General features: G+C 42.0%; 1 protein-coding gene across 1 annotated transcript; it reads left to right on the top strand.

Annotated features, from left to right (window-relative positions):
* The first annotated feature begins 494 nt into the window (after positions 1–494).
* On the top strand, positions 495–17143 carry LOC131225006 (anaphase-promoting complex subunit 8-like). Its single transcript, XM_058220434.1, has 3 exons — positions 495–779; positions 890–1238; positions 17066–17143. The coding sequence occupies exons 1-3, from the start codon at positions 682–684 to the stop codon at positions 17141–17143; spliced, it is 525 nt and encodes a 174-aa protein (XP_058076417.1). The 5' UTR covers positions 495–681.
* Positions 17144–21956: the final 4813 nt, after the last annotated feature.

Here is a 21956-nt window from a genome sequence, read left to right as displayed (position 1 = left end):
CCAAGTGTAAGATCGCACCATGCGCGGTCTGCTTCTGTAGTTCTGAAGCATAAAAGGAAAAAAAAAAAATAGAAGAGGGTTTTTCGTCTGCAAAAAGGGGTTTTCGGCGGAGAGGAGGGATTTTCAACCCAGGGTTTCAAAATCCTATCTCAATCTCCTCAAATCCCTGATTTTTAGCCGAAATCATGTATTTGTGACATCAATCTTCCAATCGAACGAAGAAAAGGAAAAATTTTAGATTTCTTTACCTCCGTCGAAGACGAGAGCTGTCGATTGCTGCCCAGATTCTTTTCTTTCGAGTTCCGATCAACCATCAACCAGGTATTACCGAAATTAAAGGTTTTTTTTTCGATTTTTTCCTTTTTTACCTATTTTGTCACAAGAAATCCAAAATTATCGACGATATCGCCGATAATCCAGAGAGAAACGAAAAAGGGGGGTTTCGGTGTCGCTATTGGCGATATTATTGACATTTCGTCGACAATGCGAGACCCGCCTCAAAGGGCCCAATACGGAGAGCCGATCAAACCCGAAGCAGCTTGTAAACGGGTTTGAAATTTGACATGGCGCCTTTGAAATCCAGCTACCACGGGCCGGGAACTCACGGCGTACATTAGCGAAACCCTCGATTTTAATTTTCTATTTATAGCTTTCCAGAGAGAGAGAGAACAGCAGCAGCAAATGGCTTCTTCTACTAGTATGAGGGAAAGCTACAGAAGTGAGCTCTGTACAGCGATCCGTCAACTCAGAGATCGCTGCCTCTACTCAGCTTCCAAATGGTTTTCCCATTTTACCCCCCATCTTCTTCCTCTTATTCCATCTCAGTCCCTTCCATCTCTAATACTTGATTTCCTTCATTCAAACTCTTTATTATTTTATTTTATTACAGGGCAGCAGAACAGCTGGTCGGAATCAAGCAAGACCCGGCAAAAGTCACCAATTCCCACCACCAGACCCGACTCCACTGTAGCAGCGGCAGAACCACCTCCAGTACTCGCCACCACAGATTCCACCCTGCCGACATCGCATCCACCCCTCTAACAGGCGTCTCCTACATCGGCACCCCCGTCCTCGAAGAAGAACAGGATGACGTCAAGATTGACTACTTTCTCCTTGCCAAGTCGTACTTTGACTGTCGGGAGTATCGACGGGCCGCTCACGTCCTCCGCGATCAGATCGGGAAGAAGGCCATCTTCTTGCGCTGCTACGCTCTCTATCTGGTTCGATCGATCTCCCTTGTTATTTGTAACGCCCTGAAAATCGGGGGTCAAGCAAGTACCCAACTCCCGAGTTCCAATGCATCACTTATGCAACATACATAATGATGATTTGATGTTGTCCATGTTAGTGTATAAAACATGAATGAGATTAAGCTAAATCAGTAGATCATACTCCAGGGACAGTTAAATTTACACAAGTGGAAGACTGTAATCAGTGTATAAAATATATAAATCATTGTAGGTCCCCAAAGTATGAACGCATTTCCAGGTTAAATAGTTACAAGTACTGTTTCAAGATACAGAATGTCCATAAGAAATGATGGTCCACTACAAGTATAAGCCCTGAAGCCCCGTCGATCAGAACGGTTTATATGAACCTGCCTGAATACTGCATATATGAGAATGCCTCCTCGTCATCCTTAGAGTCCGACTCCGCCTCGCAGGCTACGCCATCATTTGATCCTACAACAGGGTCTGGTTGGTGTTTAAAACACTATCCCGTAACGTGGGAGTGAGTGATCAACTCAGTAAAACAGTAAAGCAAAGGTTAACATGTTATCAATTCAGTCAAGTGGTAATGATAAAGCAATACAATCAAACATCCCTAAGTACTCTGATTAATGCAGGAATGGTATGTATAAATAATGCATGCCCTCGCCTGCACTCCCTCTGCGATCTTCATCTAACGGTCGCCCATGTCAGTCACTTCCTCAGTGCTCTGCCCAACGCCAAATGGCACATGCAGTGCAGTGCATGAACGTGATTACCAAGTTCTTATTAGTCTTTTTCATACAGCAGGATTGGGAAGCTAAGGTACCTCCCTTATATCAATTCTCAAACAATGATCCATTCTAGGGTCGTCAGTCCTAACAATTCTCATACGATGTTGTGGTTCTAGGTCACTGCAAAGGGCTCGTCACCTTATCAGTGCAGGCCTAGTTTGTACTCTGGTTGCTACGGAAAGACTCGTCGCCTCAACGCAGTCTCCGAGTACACTCGAGGTCACTACCACCCACACCCTACCAACTGACAGTCTATTTTCGAAGGCTCGTCACCAACTCGACTGGGGACCACAGCCAGGCTGTGCAAGGGTAGGCCGACAGCTCGAATACAGTGTCTCATACCACCGTATTCGGCTCACGAGTTTGGGTTGCTCACTGGTCACTACGGGGAGGCTCGTCACCCCAGCGTAGGCCGACAGCTTGACCACGGTGTCCCATACCACCATGCCCGGCTCATGAGTCTTAGCGGATCAAGGTAACAAGGTTAAAGGAATTTTCACTAGTAAATTTGGTACCTTAGGTTCAAGCAGTAGCGTCCAAACATGGTGAACATACATCGGGTCAATCGGGTTACTTGACGAGCTTGACTAGCACGAGCGCACATCGAATTGATCTACATGAAGTGCACGAGCACTCCGCGTGGCCTAACCACTGTCGACAATCGAAGTATGACTTGGGTTCATCGAACACGTCCTGTGGGCGAAAACAACCTCAGCCACAAAATCAGAACCTGTTACCGATTGCCTGGACTATTTCATAGTCCCAACCACACTTAGTACTAACAAGAGTTCATGTGAGATAATCAAGCAGTAAGTAATTCAAATCCTACAACCATTTAAGCATTTTATGAAATACAATATAAACATGAATTCACACATGCATTTCATAAGTAATCAGACAATATAATATAAGGTACATTGAGGGATTTATGCACATAGTTAAGGTAGTTGAGAACCTTATCTCAATGCCCATATACAATACAATTCACCAATTACTTACTCATACAGACAATTTATCAGACACTTAAATTACACTCTTCAACATACATGACGTACATTGGTTATAACATGTATTTGGGAGGATCCTTTCGCCAAGGAGTTATTGCAAATGCAACTATCTCCTATCCATGACAGATAATCATGGCAAACATGAATCCCAATTCTACACGTAATCAATCATTTCAACAAATACCTAAAATACACTGTAGTCAATATAGTTCATATATATCTGAAACGCGAAACAAACGACGCATGTGGCATGTGAAATAGCACCCACGTCAGTAATAAATTATTAACCGACATTGAAAGGCTTGAAAATCATAACCTATATGTTTATAGTTCGCACCTTTCGCCGGTAAAGCCGTACCGAGCTCAGTTTGAACACAACGCTTTTGTCTACGGCACAACAACAACCTATAACAGGGAATAGGTTAGCTATTCCACCTTCTGTTCTATTTGAACCTCTAAATCAGGTTAGGGTTAGGATTTCTTACCCAAATCGGAACCGAAACAAGTTGAGTAGCGTAGTAGAGAGGTGAAACGGTGTGTGAAGTTGTGGGAAAAGATCCCAACAACAATCCCCAAGAATCTCTCCTCCTTCCTTCCTCTTTTCTCTCCTTTTCTTTCTCTCTCACCTAGGGTTTCTAAGAAATTCGTATGGATTGAGAGAGAGAGAGTTTAAGGTCCTTATATAGGCCCAAGTTTGATGGAAATGGCCCCAGGGCCAAGGTATACTTAGGTTATATCCAAAGGGCGTCTGTTTCAGCCCAACGGAGCACTTCTGGTGGCCCCTTTTCCACGTGCGGTCGGACTTAAGCTCCTTGACCATGGATCTAGGTCAGGCTGAGTTTTCGTTCCGATCGGATTTACAGATCAGCCGTGGCGGACCAGTTTCAGTTCAACGGTCACGGGCACTCGATCAGGGCCACAAGTACATGGCCATGTATGGGACATTTTCTCTGATCCGAGGGTGTATTTGGGTCAGATTCTGATGGTCTGAATCCTTATATTTGGCCCGCAAGTGACACAACTCAGATTACTTAAATTCGAATTTTATTTCTAAAGATATCCACGTTTCTCACACACTTTGCTCTGGGCTTAAGTTGTGCATTTTTAGACGCAATTAAGACTTGATTTCTGAGGGGGTTGTCAAGTCCAGTAATGTGGTCATAGCTGTATAGTTTTGCGGTTATCGGACTTTCGACGTGCGGTCCAGGTCCGATACGAAGTTTCGGTGTGCTCGCGAGAGCAACCGGGTTTAGGGATGAATTCTAGATTTCAGGGTCATGTAGCGTCAATGATACTGCACGGTTTGGGTCTTGCAGATCATATTTAAAATGATTAGTGCTAATTTCATAAGTACTCTAGTTTAGCACTTGCTAATATTGACCTAATTCCTAAAGGTTTTGGTCCTGGGTGATTTCTGCCTAAGGTGGTACTTGGGCCTTTGTAGTTTATATAGAAAGTAATCCAAGCTATTAATACTTAACTAAATTACGCCCTAATTACAACAGAATAAGGTCCTAAGGCAATTCTACGTCCAAGGACGTCCATTGCCAAGTTGGGAAAAAATCCGGGATGTTACATTATTTCTTTCTCGGGAATTGAAAGCGATGAGATCTGAGGCTTTACGCAGTTTACTCCGGCCTTCAACTCTGAGAAGTGGGGCCCGTGATTGTTTTTTAATCATCCAGACAGTGGTCTGTTGTGTCCTGCTATTGATGATGGATCATGCCTAGAAAGTCTACTACCAATAGACTGTTAAGAAGAGAGTTACAGAGATTATTACTATATTGCGAGAAATAAGAGTAGATGAGGTGTCGTTTTATACAGGCAAGGTCGGTATTGTAGCCCGCGGACTACTGAATTAAATTCGTACTCCGCTGGCTGCTGGCCTGGAAAGGTGGAACTGTTAGTTGGGTCCAGGAATAGGCTACGGGGAGAAAATGTGTTCAATATGTAGACAGATTAAATCATGAAGCGTTAGTGGTTTAGATTCGATTCCACTCTTGAATGGTTGGAAATGCCTTTAGTGAGAACATGGCCCATTTAATGGTTTGGTTTCAATTCCATTTTTGTGGATAGTGAGAGGCAGGCGACTGTCCGTCGAGTTAAGTGCCCTTAGCGGGCCCTACTTCTTGACGGACGCGGTTTGGTTGGTGACGCTGCCACTAGCCAGGTGGCTAATGATCAGTGCTATGTGGGCCCCATCACGATCTATGTGTTTTATCCACACCTATATTCATTTTTAGACCCCGTTTTAAAAAGTATGCCATAAATGAGGCAGATCAAAATCTCGGGTGGACCACACCATGGGCTTCTACCATTAAAAACCTTAAAAAGCCTATTATAATGTTTAATGTTTGTTCTACATCACCTGCAGATAAGGTTAGAGTTGTACACGAACCGAGCTAGCTTGGTTAGCTCACCCGACTCGGCTTGAAAAAGCTTGATACGGCGCGGTTCGAAGCTGAATCGAGCTGATTTTTTTAGCTCGAAAATGAGTTCGAGCTGGTCCCAGCTCGACTTGACTCGGATTGAACTCAGCTCGAATCAAACTCGGATCGAACCAGTTCGGTAACTTGGTTACTTTGATATTGATGTTGCTCACCAAGTGTTTGATAAAATGACTTAAAGAAGTGTTGATGGTGGCAAGGAAGATCTGTATATGAAACCAACACTTTTTTTCTTTTTTTTTTTAAATGTTGCTTAGAAGGTGTTTGATAAAATACCTGTAAAACAATTGTTGCTATCTCAAATACAGTGAGATTTTGAAGGTGCAGTCCAGGTGTTTGTGAAAATGCTGCAATGGCGAACTCGGCTCAATCTTGGCTCGAATTGGCCTAAGCTGTTAACCGAACTGAGCCGAGCTGGCCAATCGGGCTCGAGGATGGAGCCGCGCTAAGTTTGAGCTGAGGTCAGCTAGTGGCCAAGCCAAGTTGAGCTGAGGCCAGCTCGACTCGGTTCGACTCGATGTACACCCCTAGATAAGGTCATGTGGACCTGACTGAAGGCAAAAAAATAAATATAAACTTGATCCAAAACTTTTGCAGCCTGGAGAAGTTTTTAACAGTGCGAGTTCAATCAACGCTATGTGGCCCCCACTTACGATTTTGATTATTTCAGTTTTGAGTTTATAATTGATGGCATGGATGAGGCACCTATATCATATTGGGTCTACAGAGGACTGACCACTGGCCATTGGCTAGTGTCAGGGAAATAGCCAATCCGTTTCCCTCCTTGACGGGGCCAGGGCTGTTTGTACGGACGTGGTTTGGCTAGTGACCCGGACACCAGCCAGCTAGCTGATGTCAAAGCTCTGTGAGCCCACCAAGATGTATATATTTTATACATGTTATCCATCCATTTTTCCTTTTAGAGCATAGTACCGAAGAGGTGGTTGACCGAAATCTCAGGTGGACTACACTACCGGTAAACCTTATTCACCACTGAGGTCATGGTGTCGATCATGGGGTGGCTAACAGGGAAGTGTGAACTGACAGTGGGATGTACTAACAAGCTAACAAAAAAAAAAACATTATTGGCTGAATGTCCACCATTTAAAAAAATTCATGGCCCACTATCATGTTTAACTTTCCATCCAACCCATTGATAAGGTCACAAAAAACTGGATGAAGAGAAAACACAAATATTAACAGTAAGCGTTCTATCCCCATTGTTTCCTGTGTTATGGTCTACCTTACATTTGGATATCCCTATTGTTTCCTGTGGTATCGTCTACCTTACATTTGGATCTGCTCATTTTTTTAGCTTATGCCTTAAAATGATCTAAAAAATGAATAGACAGCGTGGATAAAAAGTACACATCATGGTGGGGCCCAAAGGCATTCACACGTGGTAGCTGGCCCCTAACTGCGTCCGTTTGCACGGCCCTTAAAAATGACCTGTGCACTGCACAAAAAATAAGATAAATGACATATTTACCCTCCTACAATATTTTTGAAAAAAAGGAATTATTCTGAAATTGCCCAGATATTTTATTTATTTATTTTCTTAAAAAGGTGTTAAACTCCATAATTGTGGGCTCAATTGCATGTGTATAACACCTGTGCACTTCACCGTAAGACTAAGATTCAATTTGGTACTCGAAAAGCTTTGTAGGCCCACCATGATGTATGTATTTTATCCGTACCATACATTTATGTTATTGGCTTAAATTAGGTTATGAGTCTAAAAACGAGGCAGATCCGAGCTTAAGTGTACTACACCACAGGAAGCAATGGCGGGCCCATTGAGATACTATTTTGCCATCCAACTTGTTAATAAGGTCTTACCAATTTAGATGAAGGGCAAACATAAAAATCAGCTCGATCCAAAATTGTAGCCCATAATAAGTTTTTAACATATACTTGATCCCCACAATTTCTTATAATGTGGTCTACTTAAGATTTAGATTTACTTTATTTTTTAAATGATATTCTAAAATGAGCTAGAAAAATAGATGAATTGTGTGGATAAAACACATACATGATGATGAGGCCCATAGAGCTTCAACTAGTACTAAAGGGTCACTATTGAATCCGAGTCCCTCTCCATGATGATCAATAAGAAAAGGTGGGTTCAATTGTTGGGTGGGCCACATCATAAAACTAATTCACATCACCATAAACAATTAGTGATTTGATAGGCTAATATTTTGTTTCGACATTTGCAACATTTGGTTGCATATGTTAAATAGGTTGGATGTCATACATAGACCATATAACCCTATCATTCTTGGCTTTATTACTTTTTAAAAAAAATTAACTATTCTTGGCTTTATTACTTTTTTAAAGAAAATTAAGTATTATTGGCTTTATTACTTTTTAAAGAAAAGAAAAAAAAAAACTAGTTGTGGGCATCTTGGTAATTCTCTTCCACAAAAGTCACTGCACTTATCAAGAAGTGAAGTTACCAATGTACCCTCATATCTTATTTTTATTTAAAAAATAATGAGATTTGAAAATTTTAAGACCCACATGTACCACTTCCAGCTTACCTATCATATACACCCACCATAATACTAGATGGGTTGCATGCGAGTTTTGATGTTTCTAAAAGTATGTGTCATTTTCAAGTTGCGTCCTACTTTATATTTAGATAGATTGAATAAATCTTTTAATCTTCTAGACATCACAGTAGATTACATCTAATTAGATATCATATAAATATACATGAGCCTTACAATTCTCTACTTTACCACTTTCTAAAGAAAAACAAATATATTGGAATTGTGATAGTATCTTTCTACATTTATATAATTTTTGGATCAAGTGTTTCTTGGTAAAATTATAATTTTTGAAAAAGTTTGCAGTCAAAATTTCTAAAAAATCCAAAAGTCTTTTCACTCACTGGCCAAATAGTTTAAGTGGACCACGCAATGAAAGCGGTAGGAATAATGCCACCTACCATTGAACCTATTATTTTCTGTGATGCGGTCCATTTGAGCTTTAAATCCATCTCATTTTTTAGCCCATCTTGTAAAATAATCTAAGAAAATGAATGAATGATGTGGATATAACACATACATCATGGTGAGGCCTATAGAGTTTTCACTTTCATCTATTTAAATTTGGTTTGAAGTTTGAGCGGAAATGCGGCTAATTTTTCAAACTCAAACTTTTCATTATTATGTTTTTATCATAATTATCCGAATTTACACTTAAAACAAACATGTCTGGATTTTTCATAAAAGTCGGTAGAATGGCATCATTGATGACAATTTTTGAAGAATTTAGCTGTCAAGATCAGTGATGTCGGGTGTGGAATTGTAATTTTTTGAAGAATCTTGCTGTCAAGATCTCTTATAAATTCAGAAGCCCTTCCAAACAGGGAGCGGACAGGTGAGACCTAGATCCACCTAGGTGGGTGAGACCCCTGACTGTGGGGCTTACGGTGATATATGTGCCTTCAATCCAAGCCATCCAACCGTTTTAAAAGCTCATTCTATGGCATGATCCAAAAAATGAAGCAGATCCAAATCTTATGTGAACCATACCACAGAAAGAAAACAGTAGTTATTGAATCTTCACCATTAAAAACTTCATAAAGGCCACCGGAATGTTTATTTGCTATCCAACCCGTTGATAAGGTCTCAAAGATCGTGATGAAGAGACCACACAAATATCAGCTTGATTCAAAACTTTGTCGCCGACGAAAAGATTTTAATGGTCGATTACAACTATTTCCTGTATTATGGTCCTCTTGAGATTTGGACGTGCTTCTCTAAAATGAGCTTTAGATATGGATATGGACAGCTTGGATGTACTCACATACATCACAGTGGGCTCCACTCACATTGGTGGATCCGGCGTCTCACCTAATCAGCTCCCGTCCAAACTTGCCATGCAAGTATAGTTTTATACATTTTAATGCATGACATTCATGGCGAAGTCTGGATGTCCCCGGAGGGTCTTTTATAAATGTGGAGGAACGAGGATCTTTAATAAAAGTGGTTGAATGGCATCATTGCTGATGTCAGCTGTGGAGGACTGTGGTCCACCCAATATTTGGGTGTCTCGGATTCCGTAGTGACCCTTCGAGGATGTATGTGTTATGGCTTACTTTTGGCATGAGCCCAAAAATAAAGGAGATCTAAAGCTCAAGTGGACCACACCAAAAAATAGTAAGGATAATTAGGGCCACTATAATGTTTAATATGAATCTCAATGGTGGAAAAACACCAATATAAACTTGATTCAAAACTTTTGTAGCTCATAAGAAGTTTTCAATTGTAATCATTCAATGTCAATCACTTCCCATGGTATAGTCCACTTAAGCTTTGGATCAGTCGCATTTTTGGGCTCATGCCCCTAAAATGATATAGAAAAATGAATGGACCAAAAATTAATACTTACATCATGGTATGGGCCACGGAGCTTTTCCAATAAGCGGATGGGGTACTAGTGCTACCCCGCCAGGACATAGCTAGAGATAGAGCTTCATGTCAGGTTTTTTATTTTCTTCTTTTTTGTTACACATGCACACACACCCCTGCACACTCACACACACCGCGGTGGGATTTCACCACCTATGGATACTCGAACCCTTGATCGGGTGTTGAAACTCCTGGGAGTCTACCATATGTCAGGGGCTTTGTGTTGCTCACTGTGATCTATATGTTTTATCCATGCCATCTATCTATTTTTAAAGATCATTTTCGGGCATGATCCCAAAATGAAGACAAATAGAAGGCCCAAGTGGACCACACTACATGAAGTGGTAGGGATTGAACTCTTGCCATTGAAAACATCCTTATGGCCCATGGCGATGTTTATTTGCCATGCAACCTTTCATAAAGTCATAGAGACTTCTATGAAGGGAAAAAAATAAATATCAGCTTGATTCAAACTTGTATTCAAAAAATAAATACCTTGCCTCTTTTTTAGGCTCTTGACTTAAAATGATATTTCAAAATATACTGATGAAGTGGATAAAACATATAGATTAGAGTCGGTCCTGCAGAGCCTTTGACATGACCATCCGTCTAGAGTTGTGGATGACTAAATACAAAGTGGACCCATGTGCGTGAGATTTGAATCATTACTCAGGCAATCTCCACTGCATAGATATCAATTTCTAGAAAATCAAGCTGATATAAATAGAATCATCAGGTGGGCCACACATGTATTAGTAAAAATCTCGATCAAAATTCAATGCACAAGTTGGGCCCACTTGCTGATCTGACCCATTTTCTCACAGGCGACCATGATCGCCTTGGTTGAAGTTCATTCATTTTCTTCCTTATTTTCTCTTTTAAGTACGTGTTCAATCATTTTCTTCATTCTTTTCTCTTTCAAGTAGGCCTCCCTTGATAAGATCTCTCCCCATCGGGTGAGTTGAGGTCCGTTCGAGCTTAGGTCTTGCTTTCTATGATGGGGGAATTGATCAATTTCAAATGCATCCGAGTCAAATAAAGGCATGAATACTCTCACTTTTTAGGACCATGGTTTGATCATGTTCGAATCATATCCAAATCAAATAAGGGCATTTGGATGGTTTGGGCTCAAATCATTGGATGGATTAGATTTGATTGATGGGATCTTATTATATTACAAACCTTGACATACCACAAGCCATTAATTATATTAACATAAAATAACTTTTAATTATAAGATAATAATTGGCGACGAAATAGTTGATTTAGAATAAAGGTTTAAGTTATTATTAATGCAAATGCATGTATGAGTACCATGCTCCTTTATCGGTGGGCAAGGAAGGTTTACGCCTCTCACCTAGTGTAACGTCTCGAAAAAATCCGTACAGAGGCCCGAGTACCACCTCAGGCAGAAATCACATAGGACCAAATCCTTTAGAAATTAGGCGAGAATTAACTAGTGTTAAACTAGCTTATTTGTGAAATTAGCACTAATCACTTTAAATATAATCTGCAAGACCCAAACCATGCAGAATCATTACCGCTACATTATCTTAAAACTTAGGATCAATCTCAAGTCCCAGTTGCTCTCAGGAGCACATCGAAACTCCGTATCGGACTTGGACCGCACGTCGAAAGTCCGATAACTATGAAACTATACGAATATGACTGCCTTGTTGGACTTGACAACCATCCCGGAAATCAAGTCCTAATGGTATCTAAAAATGCACAACTTGAGCCCGGAGCGAAGTGTGTGAGAAATGCGAATATCTTTAAAAAATAAACCCAAACTTAAGTAAATTGAGACGTTCACTTGCAGGTCCAAATATAAGGATTCAGACCGTCAGAATCTGACCCAATTACACCCTCGGATCAGAAAAAATTTTCAACACATGTCAGTACACTAGTGGCCCTGATCGAGCACCGGTGATCGTTAAACTGAAACTGATCCGCCACGGCCGATCTGTAAATCCGATCGGACTGAAAACTTAGTCTAACCTAAATCTAATGTCAAGGAGCTTAAGTCCGACCGAACGCAGAAGAAGGGCCACCAAAAGTGCTCCGTTGGACTGAAACAGACGCCCTTTGGATATAACCTAAGTATACCTTGGCCCTGGGGCCATTTCCATCAGACCTGGGCCTATATAAAGGCCTAAACCCACTTCTCTCTCACCACATACGAATTTCCAAACCCTAAGAAGAAAAGAGAGAGAAAAGAGAAGGAGAAAGGGAGGAGAAATGAGTGAGAGTGGGAGTTAGTTGCCGGGATCTTTCCACGTGCTTAACCACGATTCCTGTATTGCTACACGGGCGATTCCGATTCCATTCTTAGGTAAGAAAAGCCTAACCTTAATCTATTTTAGGGTTTCAAATAGTGTAAGTGATGAAAACTCGGTATACAAACTGAGTTCGATACTTGTTTACCGGCAAAAGGTGCGGACTATAAATGTTTAGGTTATGATTTTCAATGTTTTCAATGTCAGTTAATGATTTATGACTGACTTAAATGCTATCACATGCTTAGATGCGATGTTTCCCGCACTTTACACACATATATGAACTATGTTGAATATAGTGAAATCCATGTATTTGTTGATATGCTTGAATGAATATGGAATTATGATTCATGCTTGCCATGATATTAATTGTAAATGCATGATCGTTGTATACGTGGCATCTCCTTGTGAAAGGGATTACTATAACATGTGTTTTAATTAAGTTATTACATGAATATAATATGTGTAGTCTAAGTGTTTGACAAAATGATTGAATGAGTAAATGCTTGTTTAATGGTATGACATAAGGGCGTTGAGACAGGATCCTCAACCCCCTTATCTATACTTACGGGTTCCTTATGTAACCTATCTACTATTACGTGATTTGTGATGAAATGTCATTATGTGTTGGCATGTATACTATATGTTTGTTAAAATGCTCAAATAAGATTTCTATGTGGATTGATTATCACATGTTGTTCTCGACTATCACATGTGAAATGAATTGTTTGGAGTGTGTTTGGGACTATGGTATAGTCCAGGCAATCGGTAACAGGTCCTGTGTTGGTGGCTGAGGTTGTTTCGCCACACTGGACATGTTCGATGAATCCGAGTCGTACTTGAGTTGTCGACAGTGGTTAGGCCACATGGAGTGCTTACGCGCTCCATGTCGATCGGCTCGACGTGCACTCATACTAGTCGAGCTCGTCAAGTAACCCGATTGACCCGATGTATGTTCACCATGTATGGACGCTACTGCTTGAACCTAAGGTACCAAACTCACCAGTGGAAATTTCATTAACCTTGGTACCTCGATCCGCTAAGACTCATGAGCCGGGCATGGTGGTATGGGACACCGTGGTCGAGCTGTCGGCCTACGCTGGGGTGACGAGCCTCCCCATAGTGACCAGTGAGCAACCCAAACTCGTGAGCCGAATACGGTGGTATGGGACACTGTATTCGAGCTGTCGGCCTACGTCTAGGTGACGAGCCATTCGTAGTGACCTCGAGCATACTCTAAGACTGCGCTGAGGTGACGAGCCTCGCCGTAGTAAACAAGAGTATAAACCAAGCATGCATCGAGGTGACAAGCCCTTTGTAACAACCTGTAAACGCAACATCATATGAGACTAGCTCAGACTGACGACTCTAGAATGGATCATCGTTTGGGAAATGATATAAGGGAGGTACCTTAGTTTTCCGATCCTGTTGTATGAAAAGGCCTAATAAGAACTTGGTAATCACGCTCATGCACCGCATTACATGTGTCATTTGGCATTGGGTAGAGCACTGAGGAAGTGACTGACATGCCGCGACCGTGAAATGAAGATCGCAGAGGGAGTGCAGGCGAGGCATGCATCATTATTTCATATCATTCTTGCATTAATAAGAGTACTTAGGACCTGATTGTTGTATTGCGTTATCATGACTGCTTGACTGAATTGATAACATGTTAACATTTGCTTTATTGATCCACCGAGTTGATCACTCACTCCTACGTTACGGGACGGTGTTTTAAACACCAACTAGACCCTGTTGTAGTTTCAAATGATAACACAGCCTGCGAGGCGAAGCCGGACTTTGAGGATGATGAGGAGGCATTCTCATATGTGTAGTATTCAGGCGGGTTCCTATAGACCGTTCTGATCGACGGGGCTTCAGGGCTTATACTTGTAGTGGATCATCACTTTTTTATATTTTGTATTTGGAAACAATACTTGTAGCTATTTAACCTGGTAATGCGTTCATACTTTGGGGACCTACAATGGTTTATACATTTTATACACTTATCACAGTCTTCCGCTTGCGTAAATTCAACTGTCCCTGGAGTATGATTTGCTGATTTAGCTTAATCTCATTCATGTTTTATGCACTAACATGGACAACATTAAATCATCATTATCTATGTTGCATAAGTGATGCATTGGAACTCGGGAGTTGGGTACCTGCTTGACCCTCGATTTTCAGGGCGTTACACCTAGAGATAGGTGTTGCCTCATCCCTCGTGAGAAGCTCCCAGCATGATGAATACGAAATAGGTTGTAAAGGAAAAGAACTACATGAATAATAACGCGTATAGCTCTTAGGACAAGGAGTATGGGGTTGTATCATTTCATAAAACACGTCCTTTAATGGTGGGCATGTTTGGGCATTTGCGTTATGGTGGATTACAACGGATGGAATTGATCGGACAGCAGCATTTATGGACGTTAGTGGGCTGTCTTGGGATATAAGTATACACCTCTATCCCAGGATGGGTCCGACTCTCTGTTTGGAAATAAGGGGATTCGTTTCATCCCACGGGATATCACGGTGTGGGTTGTTTGGATTACCATGGGATACAACATTTTTTCAACGGTTGAAAATGAATATTTTCTGATGTGTAGCATTGCACCAATTAAGTGGCGGTGAATCAAAGGTTAGGATCGTTCAACCATTATGATTTTGGGGATTTTGACTTCGATGCAGTAGCTACCACAACTTAGTCGGTTTAAGTTGAGTTTTTAAGAGCTGGTCAGACTCAGCCTAGCTATGCCTACCCCCTCAGGCGGGTAAGGCCACACCCCCTTTCAACCGACCACGACATAGTGGGAGACGCGGCCTACTGGTATGTGGCCCTCATGTGCTCATATATATCCACTCAGTGTCGACATTGGGGCGTCCTTTGGTACCAAGAGGGTTTAGGGATTTTTACTCAGGGCCATCTATGGCAGCCCGATGCTAGTAACAGATTTTCGGTGTCCCATCTGGCCATCCACGACATGCCTGTTGAGGTTACGGCCTTGATGTCGCTAGGGCATACAGTAATCACAACGAACAATGCAAGATGCATGAGTCATACAATCTAGTCATGCATCAATCCTACGCATACCGTGCGCTCATGTGAGATAACCTCTGCCTATCAGGGAGTCATAAAAACTTGCCCAATGACATATGTAATGGTCAACCACATCTTATAACAAACATGCAGATGATGCGTATGGGCATGAATTATGATGTTATACTCATAATTGGTATCGACAACCAGCACTGATAATTGACATTGATAATTGACCTTGACAATCGGCCTCGATAATCGGAATCGGCCTCGGCAATCGAAATCGGCCTCAGCAATCAGAATCGGCCTCGATAATCAGAATCATCCTCGTCAATCGGAATCGGCCTCGACAATCGGAATCGAATGATCGGCCTCGACAATCGGAATCGGCCTCGACAATTGGAATTGGCCTCAACAATCGGAGTCAGTAATTGGCCTAACAAAGAGCCTAAGGGAAGGTCACAATGTGGACATTTAACCATCATTGCTCCCAAGGAGTGGCCTACATAGAGCTAAACGTATAGTGGGCCGATGGCCTCACACAAGGGCCTAATATACATTACCATGGGCCGCACACAAAGGCCTTATGCACAATATAATTGGCCTCACGCAAGAGCTTAATACAGTCATGATGGGCCTCACTCATAAGCCACATATACATCTCATTGGGCCTCATATATGGGCCTTACATACATCATATGGGCCGCAATACATGTGCCTCAGACACATCACAATGAGCCCCAATACATGGGCAAGGTATACATCATATTGGGCCTCGAACATGGGCCATATATATACACCACATATGGGCCGCACATATGGGCCTCATATACATCACCATGGGCCACGACCCATGGGCCTCGAATACATCACAATGGGTTACGACCCATGAGCCTCAATATACGTCATAATGGGCCGTAACCCATGGGCCCCAATATATATCAAGTGGGTCGCATCAATGGCCGCACCAATAAGCCTCAAGTGGGCTTGGACCACACCAAAAATCATTTCAATAGTTGTATGTGTAACATGTGTATCACAGTACACTATCATTCTATGGGGCACATGGCGCTCTAATGATGATCAGCATCCCCCAAACATTGCCTATGTAAATCAGCACTGTCCAAACATTATCCATGTAAATCTACACTGTCCAAACATTGGACAGGTAAATCTGCACCGTCCAAACATTGGACAACACCATCCAGCACAACCTAGACAGTGTGGATGAAATAAATACATCAAGGTGGTCCCATGCTGGCAAAACAGGTGGATGGCTTGGGATGTAACACATACATCAGGTGTGGCCTGTTGGCCCACCGTCAAGATGGACAGTCAAAATAAAACATATACATCACGGTGGTCCCCACCGTCCACGTACTGGATGGTGGGACGCAATCCATACATTAGTGGACCCCACGTGGTGGAGGTGGGCCACCCCACTTCTCTCTCCATATGTATATACATATATGTTATATTATATTGTTTTTATTATTATTATTATTATTTTTTTATTAAACGCCAACCCTGAAGTCCGTTTGGTAGACGGTCTAGATAGGGGATGCATACATCAATGTAAGCCCCACGGATGAACGGCCTGGATGAACACATCCTCACGGTGGGACCCACAGAATCTGCAGACATCATGGCCCCACTGTTGAACGGTACATCAAGGTGGTCCCATGTCCAAATTATCTGGATAGTGGGGATGAAAACACTTACATCATGGTGAGCGTCCACGTCCAGCATATTTGGACGGTGGACGATGTTCTCCACCTGAGATTTGAATCCACCTCATTGATTGGAAGAACGGATGGAAGGTGTGGGCACACACATGCAGAATTTTTAAATCAAGCTGGTATTTGTGCACTCCAGCATCCAGGCCTTCTGGTTGGTCTGGACAACAGACATCCAGCAGGTCCTGGCTTATATGGTCGTTGGATCAGGCACTGATGGACTACCTAGATATAAGACACAATGTCCAGGTGGGGTCCACGTCAGTGTGACCCACCTGCTTTAGATCAAGGTGTTATTTGTGTTTTCCTTCCATCCAACAGATCAGCAGAGGGACGGTGTGGATTCAGAATACACACATCATAGATGGGGTCCACAACACTATCCACCAAGGTGGACCATCACACAAGGAAAATAATAAAAAAGAAGAGAGAGAGAGAGAGAGAGAGAGAGAGAGAGAGAGAGAGACGTGAGAAGGGGAGGGACCCCGCCACTATGGGCCCTCCCTATACAATACATACATCAAGATGGGTCCCACCACAAGTGGGCCCTCAAATCATCAAAATCACACAAATCAAACCTTAGAAGAACACCCACATTTGATCTCTTCTTCCTTCTTCCACCAATGCATGCTAGAGCTCCAAAGGAACAACTTCAATGGTTGAGATGAAACTTGGATGGTGGAGATGGGAGATAGGAAGTGGGCCACACAAACTCTATCCATGGAGCTTGAACGATTGCTCTCATGGGGTTGCTTGAAAATGGAGAGAGAGAATGAGAGAGAGAGAGATGATGGGAGAGAAGTGATGAGAGAGAGGGATGGTGAATGATGGATGGGTGTACTTGTGTAAGGGAGAGAGTTGACTTTAGGTAAGGTTGTGTAAGAGAGAGATAGGTTGGGTTGCTTGTACTTGATTGATGGATTGATGTGACACGTCATAGAGATTCCCTCGGGATTGCAAATGTACGGCGTTTTCGTCAAACTGAACACGGGCCCACATCTCATGGCCTGGGTATCACCTCGGTGCGCGAGACGCGGCGTCGGAACCGTGACGACGGTGCGGTCGCAAGGGTACAAGTCTCGGGTCGAACCGACTCTGATATACAGGACACGACTTGGGATCACGCGCAAACGCCGATAACAGATCGCGGGTCACCGAAATTCGACCGGGAGGACCGCGGAGGCCTATGGAACGGTACGGGCTAGGATACGGGTCTTACAAGTGCCCATTGCATCTACCACGGGCACATGTTCCAGCACACAGATAAACCTATGCCTGGGGCTGATTGGGTCCCACAAAGACGTCCATGACAAATCTACTTCGTCCAACTGTTTTTAAAGACCACAATTGGATAGGAAAAAATGAAAATCAAGAAGATACAAAAATCATGCGGTCCACTACAAACAATACAGGGGGAAAAGAAACGTCCACCGTTGAAACCTTCCTGGAGCTTAATATAATGTTCATATGACATCCAAACCGTTCATACGGTTATTACCACTCAGATAAACTTTATAAACAAATATCATTATGATATGACACTTATGTCACCCCAAGCGTTTAATCACTACTGTTTCTTGAGGAATGGCCCACATGAGTTTTGAATATGAATGATTTTTAGATTCCTATCTATGGAGTGGATTTTTCAAGGAAATATCTGTGGATCCCGCATAGCCCCGTGTACAGATATATCTTTTGTGCCTTGGGCATATGCAATCCGCCTTCCATTCTAACGCGGTAGATAGATCTGGTTAGTAAGGCTCGCGTATGTTGCTCACCAACTATCGATAGTCGCTTCTTCTGCTAGTCAAGACTGTGTGATCTGAACCGTTCATATAGAAGATAATATTGGAATCATATTAATATAAGTTATTCACTGTTCACCAAAATGAGAACTAGAAACTTCTTTGTTGACTGTTGATTCTAACCCATCCTTATACGGACGTGAAAAATAAGCTGGATATGGAGGTTAACATCTGTCTAACATAAGCTAAAATATTACCACAAAAGGCATACGAATACGTTACATGCTCAAATCATATCAACTCCTGAAATATCCACAAAAAAATCCTAAACTTCTTTCACGTTGTGTCACTCTCCCCTACCAGACGACCGCAATGTTTATGTCATGGTGATTAATCAGATTGAGATTACCACCTCACGGATCTTCAACTGGGAAAATAAAATGTTCTCTGCAAAAGCAATACGAAATGAATGTCGAATTATTATCTTGTTTTTTGCATCTTGGTAAGAATTCTGCAAAAAAAAAATGATATAAATCTACCAGTCCATTCGCTAAAACTTACACATGCCGAGAGAATCAAGACCTTGACTTGGATGCAAGCCTGTGTGGTTGTAAGTTGCACGACCTTACTATAGAAGGACGTAGAATCAAGGCAATCAATCCCAAACTGTTTACTCAATTAAATTAGGCACAAATGACGAATACGTAGATATTTGGTGGAAATCATGTCAAACCTGAGGACGAGAATATATGGTTTAACATTAAAACCATCCTACATTGACCTAGTAAACTGCTTCATATGCTTCTACCGGATCATGAGTACTACCTATTAAAGTTGGGATATGTCAGTATGTGATGATTTGTATTGAGAGAAGAAAAAGATTAAGCATACCAATTTAACACAAGATCCTCCGTTGATCCGGTAGTCATTCTCATGCAATTGATCGACTCGTATATCTACACATATGTGCACATATTATCTATACTTATAATATAATTGATAAGATTTTAGAACATCATACCTGGTCCTTGGAAAATTGTCTTCTCATAACTTGAATTGGTAGAACTCTGATTCAGGTAACTATGCTTCTGTACCTCTATTAAATAAGAGTCACAGTCCGATTTGGACATACAACATATTTTGCTGGCACCTTACTGCATGTAACCAGCACGGTTCTTGGTCTCTGCCACATGACCAAACCATCCAAGTCTACCATCCCTCATCTTATTACCTATTGGATTGATGGGTTCTGTCGGTAGGAGTGATGCCTTGCTCGGTAGGAGCTTACACTTGGCTACAGTCATTTGTAGATTCAAAATCTTTGATGCATTTCAACAAACACAATACAGTATAAAAGATACGAAAAAAGGCTCCCAAATCTTGAAAGAAATCACCTTTTTATCTCCATCCCAAATCCATATAATGAAAGAGACAATGAGAAATAAATTTCATGAAAAACCCCCAAATCGGGTGTCCCATGCAACAAGGTTACCTCTTCTTTCCACCCTGTTTCAGAACAAGGTCCATCCAATATATTGTAAAAAACAAAAGAAAAAATGAAAAGCCCCATTTTTCAGATACTTACAGGAAATGCGTTTTATCCTTGGATGATCAATATCCTCCGCTCTGGCCAAAGAGCTCCAAGTAGGCGGAGATGTAGCCCGCCTGCAACAAAGGAGCGGACAATGACGAACATCCGGCCAAATCCAATTCGTAACAGAGAAATAGAGGAGGATTTTTTTTGAAAGAAACCCCAAATCAGTGGTAACGGGTGAAGGGGCTTACCTACGGTTTCACTGATCCTCGTTTCAGCATAAGGAGACCTCTTCTCCCTATCCACATCCAACCATTGCCTGGAGGGGTATAAATCGATGAAGGATTCCCGCCATTTTCGCCAGTACCCGCCTCCATTGTCATCTTCATCTGGCGGGAACTTGACCTCCTGTTGCAGTTGTACTCTAAAGAGCTATCACTGCAGGACGATGGGCTCGAGAAGTCGTCCGAAAACCCTCCGAATCTTGCCCGCGGGATCGCCTGAATCCCGCCCGAATCCCGTGCCTCTGACAGAGGATTTTGGAAGTGAAAGCTGGGACGGTCGCTCGGTTGTCCAAACGTACATGGGATGGAATAAGGGGGATTTTACAATCCTACCCCTCGTAAACCACCGTAAATCAAATGCCCAAACAGGCCTTGAAAGAGGAAAGTAACCCAGTTTGTTGATGATTGTGCATTATTCACAACTCTTAAAGGTGTTGCGAGAGGACGAGTGTTGGTAGGGTTAAAATTACCATAATACATAAGGGGTGTTGAACGATTTGTTCGTTAATAGAAAAGGGGCGAGACCCTAAATAGCCTTAAAGTGACAATAAGAGGATGCTATGAAGTTGGTGTAAGATGTCTTCCAGCAGGACAAGTATCATACCATGGACGCTAGTCCTTAAGATTGGAGTGAGGCTTGCTATCGCTACTGCAAGTCAGTTTTCCTGATTGGAAGAGTATGATCGTAACATCCAAAATGTATCTCCGCTTAACTAGATTTCAAAAGAAGAGCACAATAGGGAAGTCACTCGATAAACAGATTTGTACTATCACTGTTTTTTATGTCTTAAATCTGTTAGCAACAGGGTCTGTCGATGCCATCGATAGACCACTCGATGCCATCGACAGGTGCTCAATCACATCAGAAAAATCCAAAACATCCATGTTAGTTACTGGAACAATTTAGAGTTGTTACTCGATGTCATCAAAGTAAGTTCGATGACACCGAGGGTCGTCGATAGCATCGATGGTCTTATCAAAGATGTGCGCAGAATTGTGCAATTGCGTAAGTTGTTTCATATTTCAATTGTAACACTATATATCAAGTGTAATTGGGATTTTGGAGAGAGAGAGAGAGAGGTATTATAGGGCTTTCTAAATCGTTACTAAGTGTTCAAGGGCATAGCTAGGGCTTGTGAAGTAGATTCGAGGCTTGTTCAAATCGGTAAGACTCTATCTCTTGTAATTTCTGCTTTCATAGTCCATTACTTGTCTCTTTGTGTCATGGTTTTTTTCCGTAAGAGTTTTTCCACATAAAATTTGAATTGTTCTTGTTTGAACTTAGTTGTGAAATTGTGTGTACTTTGCTTGATTCATCTCTGTGTGCTTTCGCGGTTCCCCAACAATCACGAAATACAAGTAATGATGCACATAGAGCGCGAACTGTATGTTTGACTTCTGTGTAAGCACCTCCCTATATGTCGTGACCCTCAAGGTTTGGAGGCATTAGTGAGAATGACTTATACA

The sequence above is a fragment of the Magnolia sinica genome, chromosome 14 (genome assembly GCF_029962835.1).
Source record: "Magnolia sinica isolate HGM2019 chromosome 14, MsV1, whole genome shotgun sequence".
Classification (NCBI taxonomy): domain Eukaryota; kingdom Viridiplantae; phylum Streptophyta; class Magnoliopsida; order Magnoliales; family Magnoliaceae; genus Magnolia; species Magnolia sinica.
This window is presented reverse-complemented; position numbering and strand designations above follow the sequence as displayed.

What these genes read in the sequence shown, in the direction of transcription:
- LOC131225006 (XM_058220434.1), top strand. Translation starts at nt 682, where the DNA reads ATGGCTTCTTCTACTAGTATGAGGGAAAGCTACAGAAGTGAGCTCTGT. An exon ending in CTCTACTCAGCTTCCAAATG is followed by an intron (nt 780 to 889) that starts GTTTTCCCATTT and finishes ATTTTATTACAG; the next exon opens with GGCAGCAGAACAGCTGGTCG. An exon ending in TGGTTCGATCGATCTCCCTT is followed by an intron (nt 1,239 to 17,065) that starts GTTATTTGTAAC and finishes TGTGCACTCCAG; the next exon opens with CATCCAGGCCTTCTGGTTGG.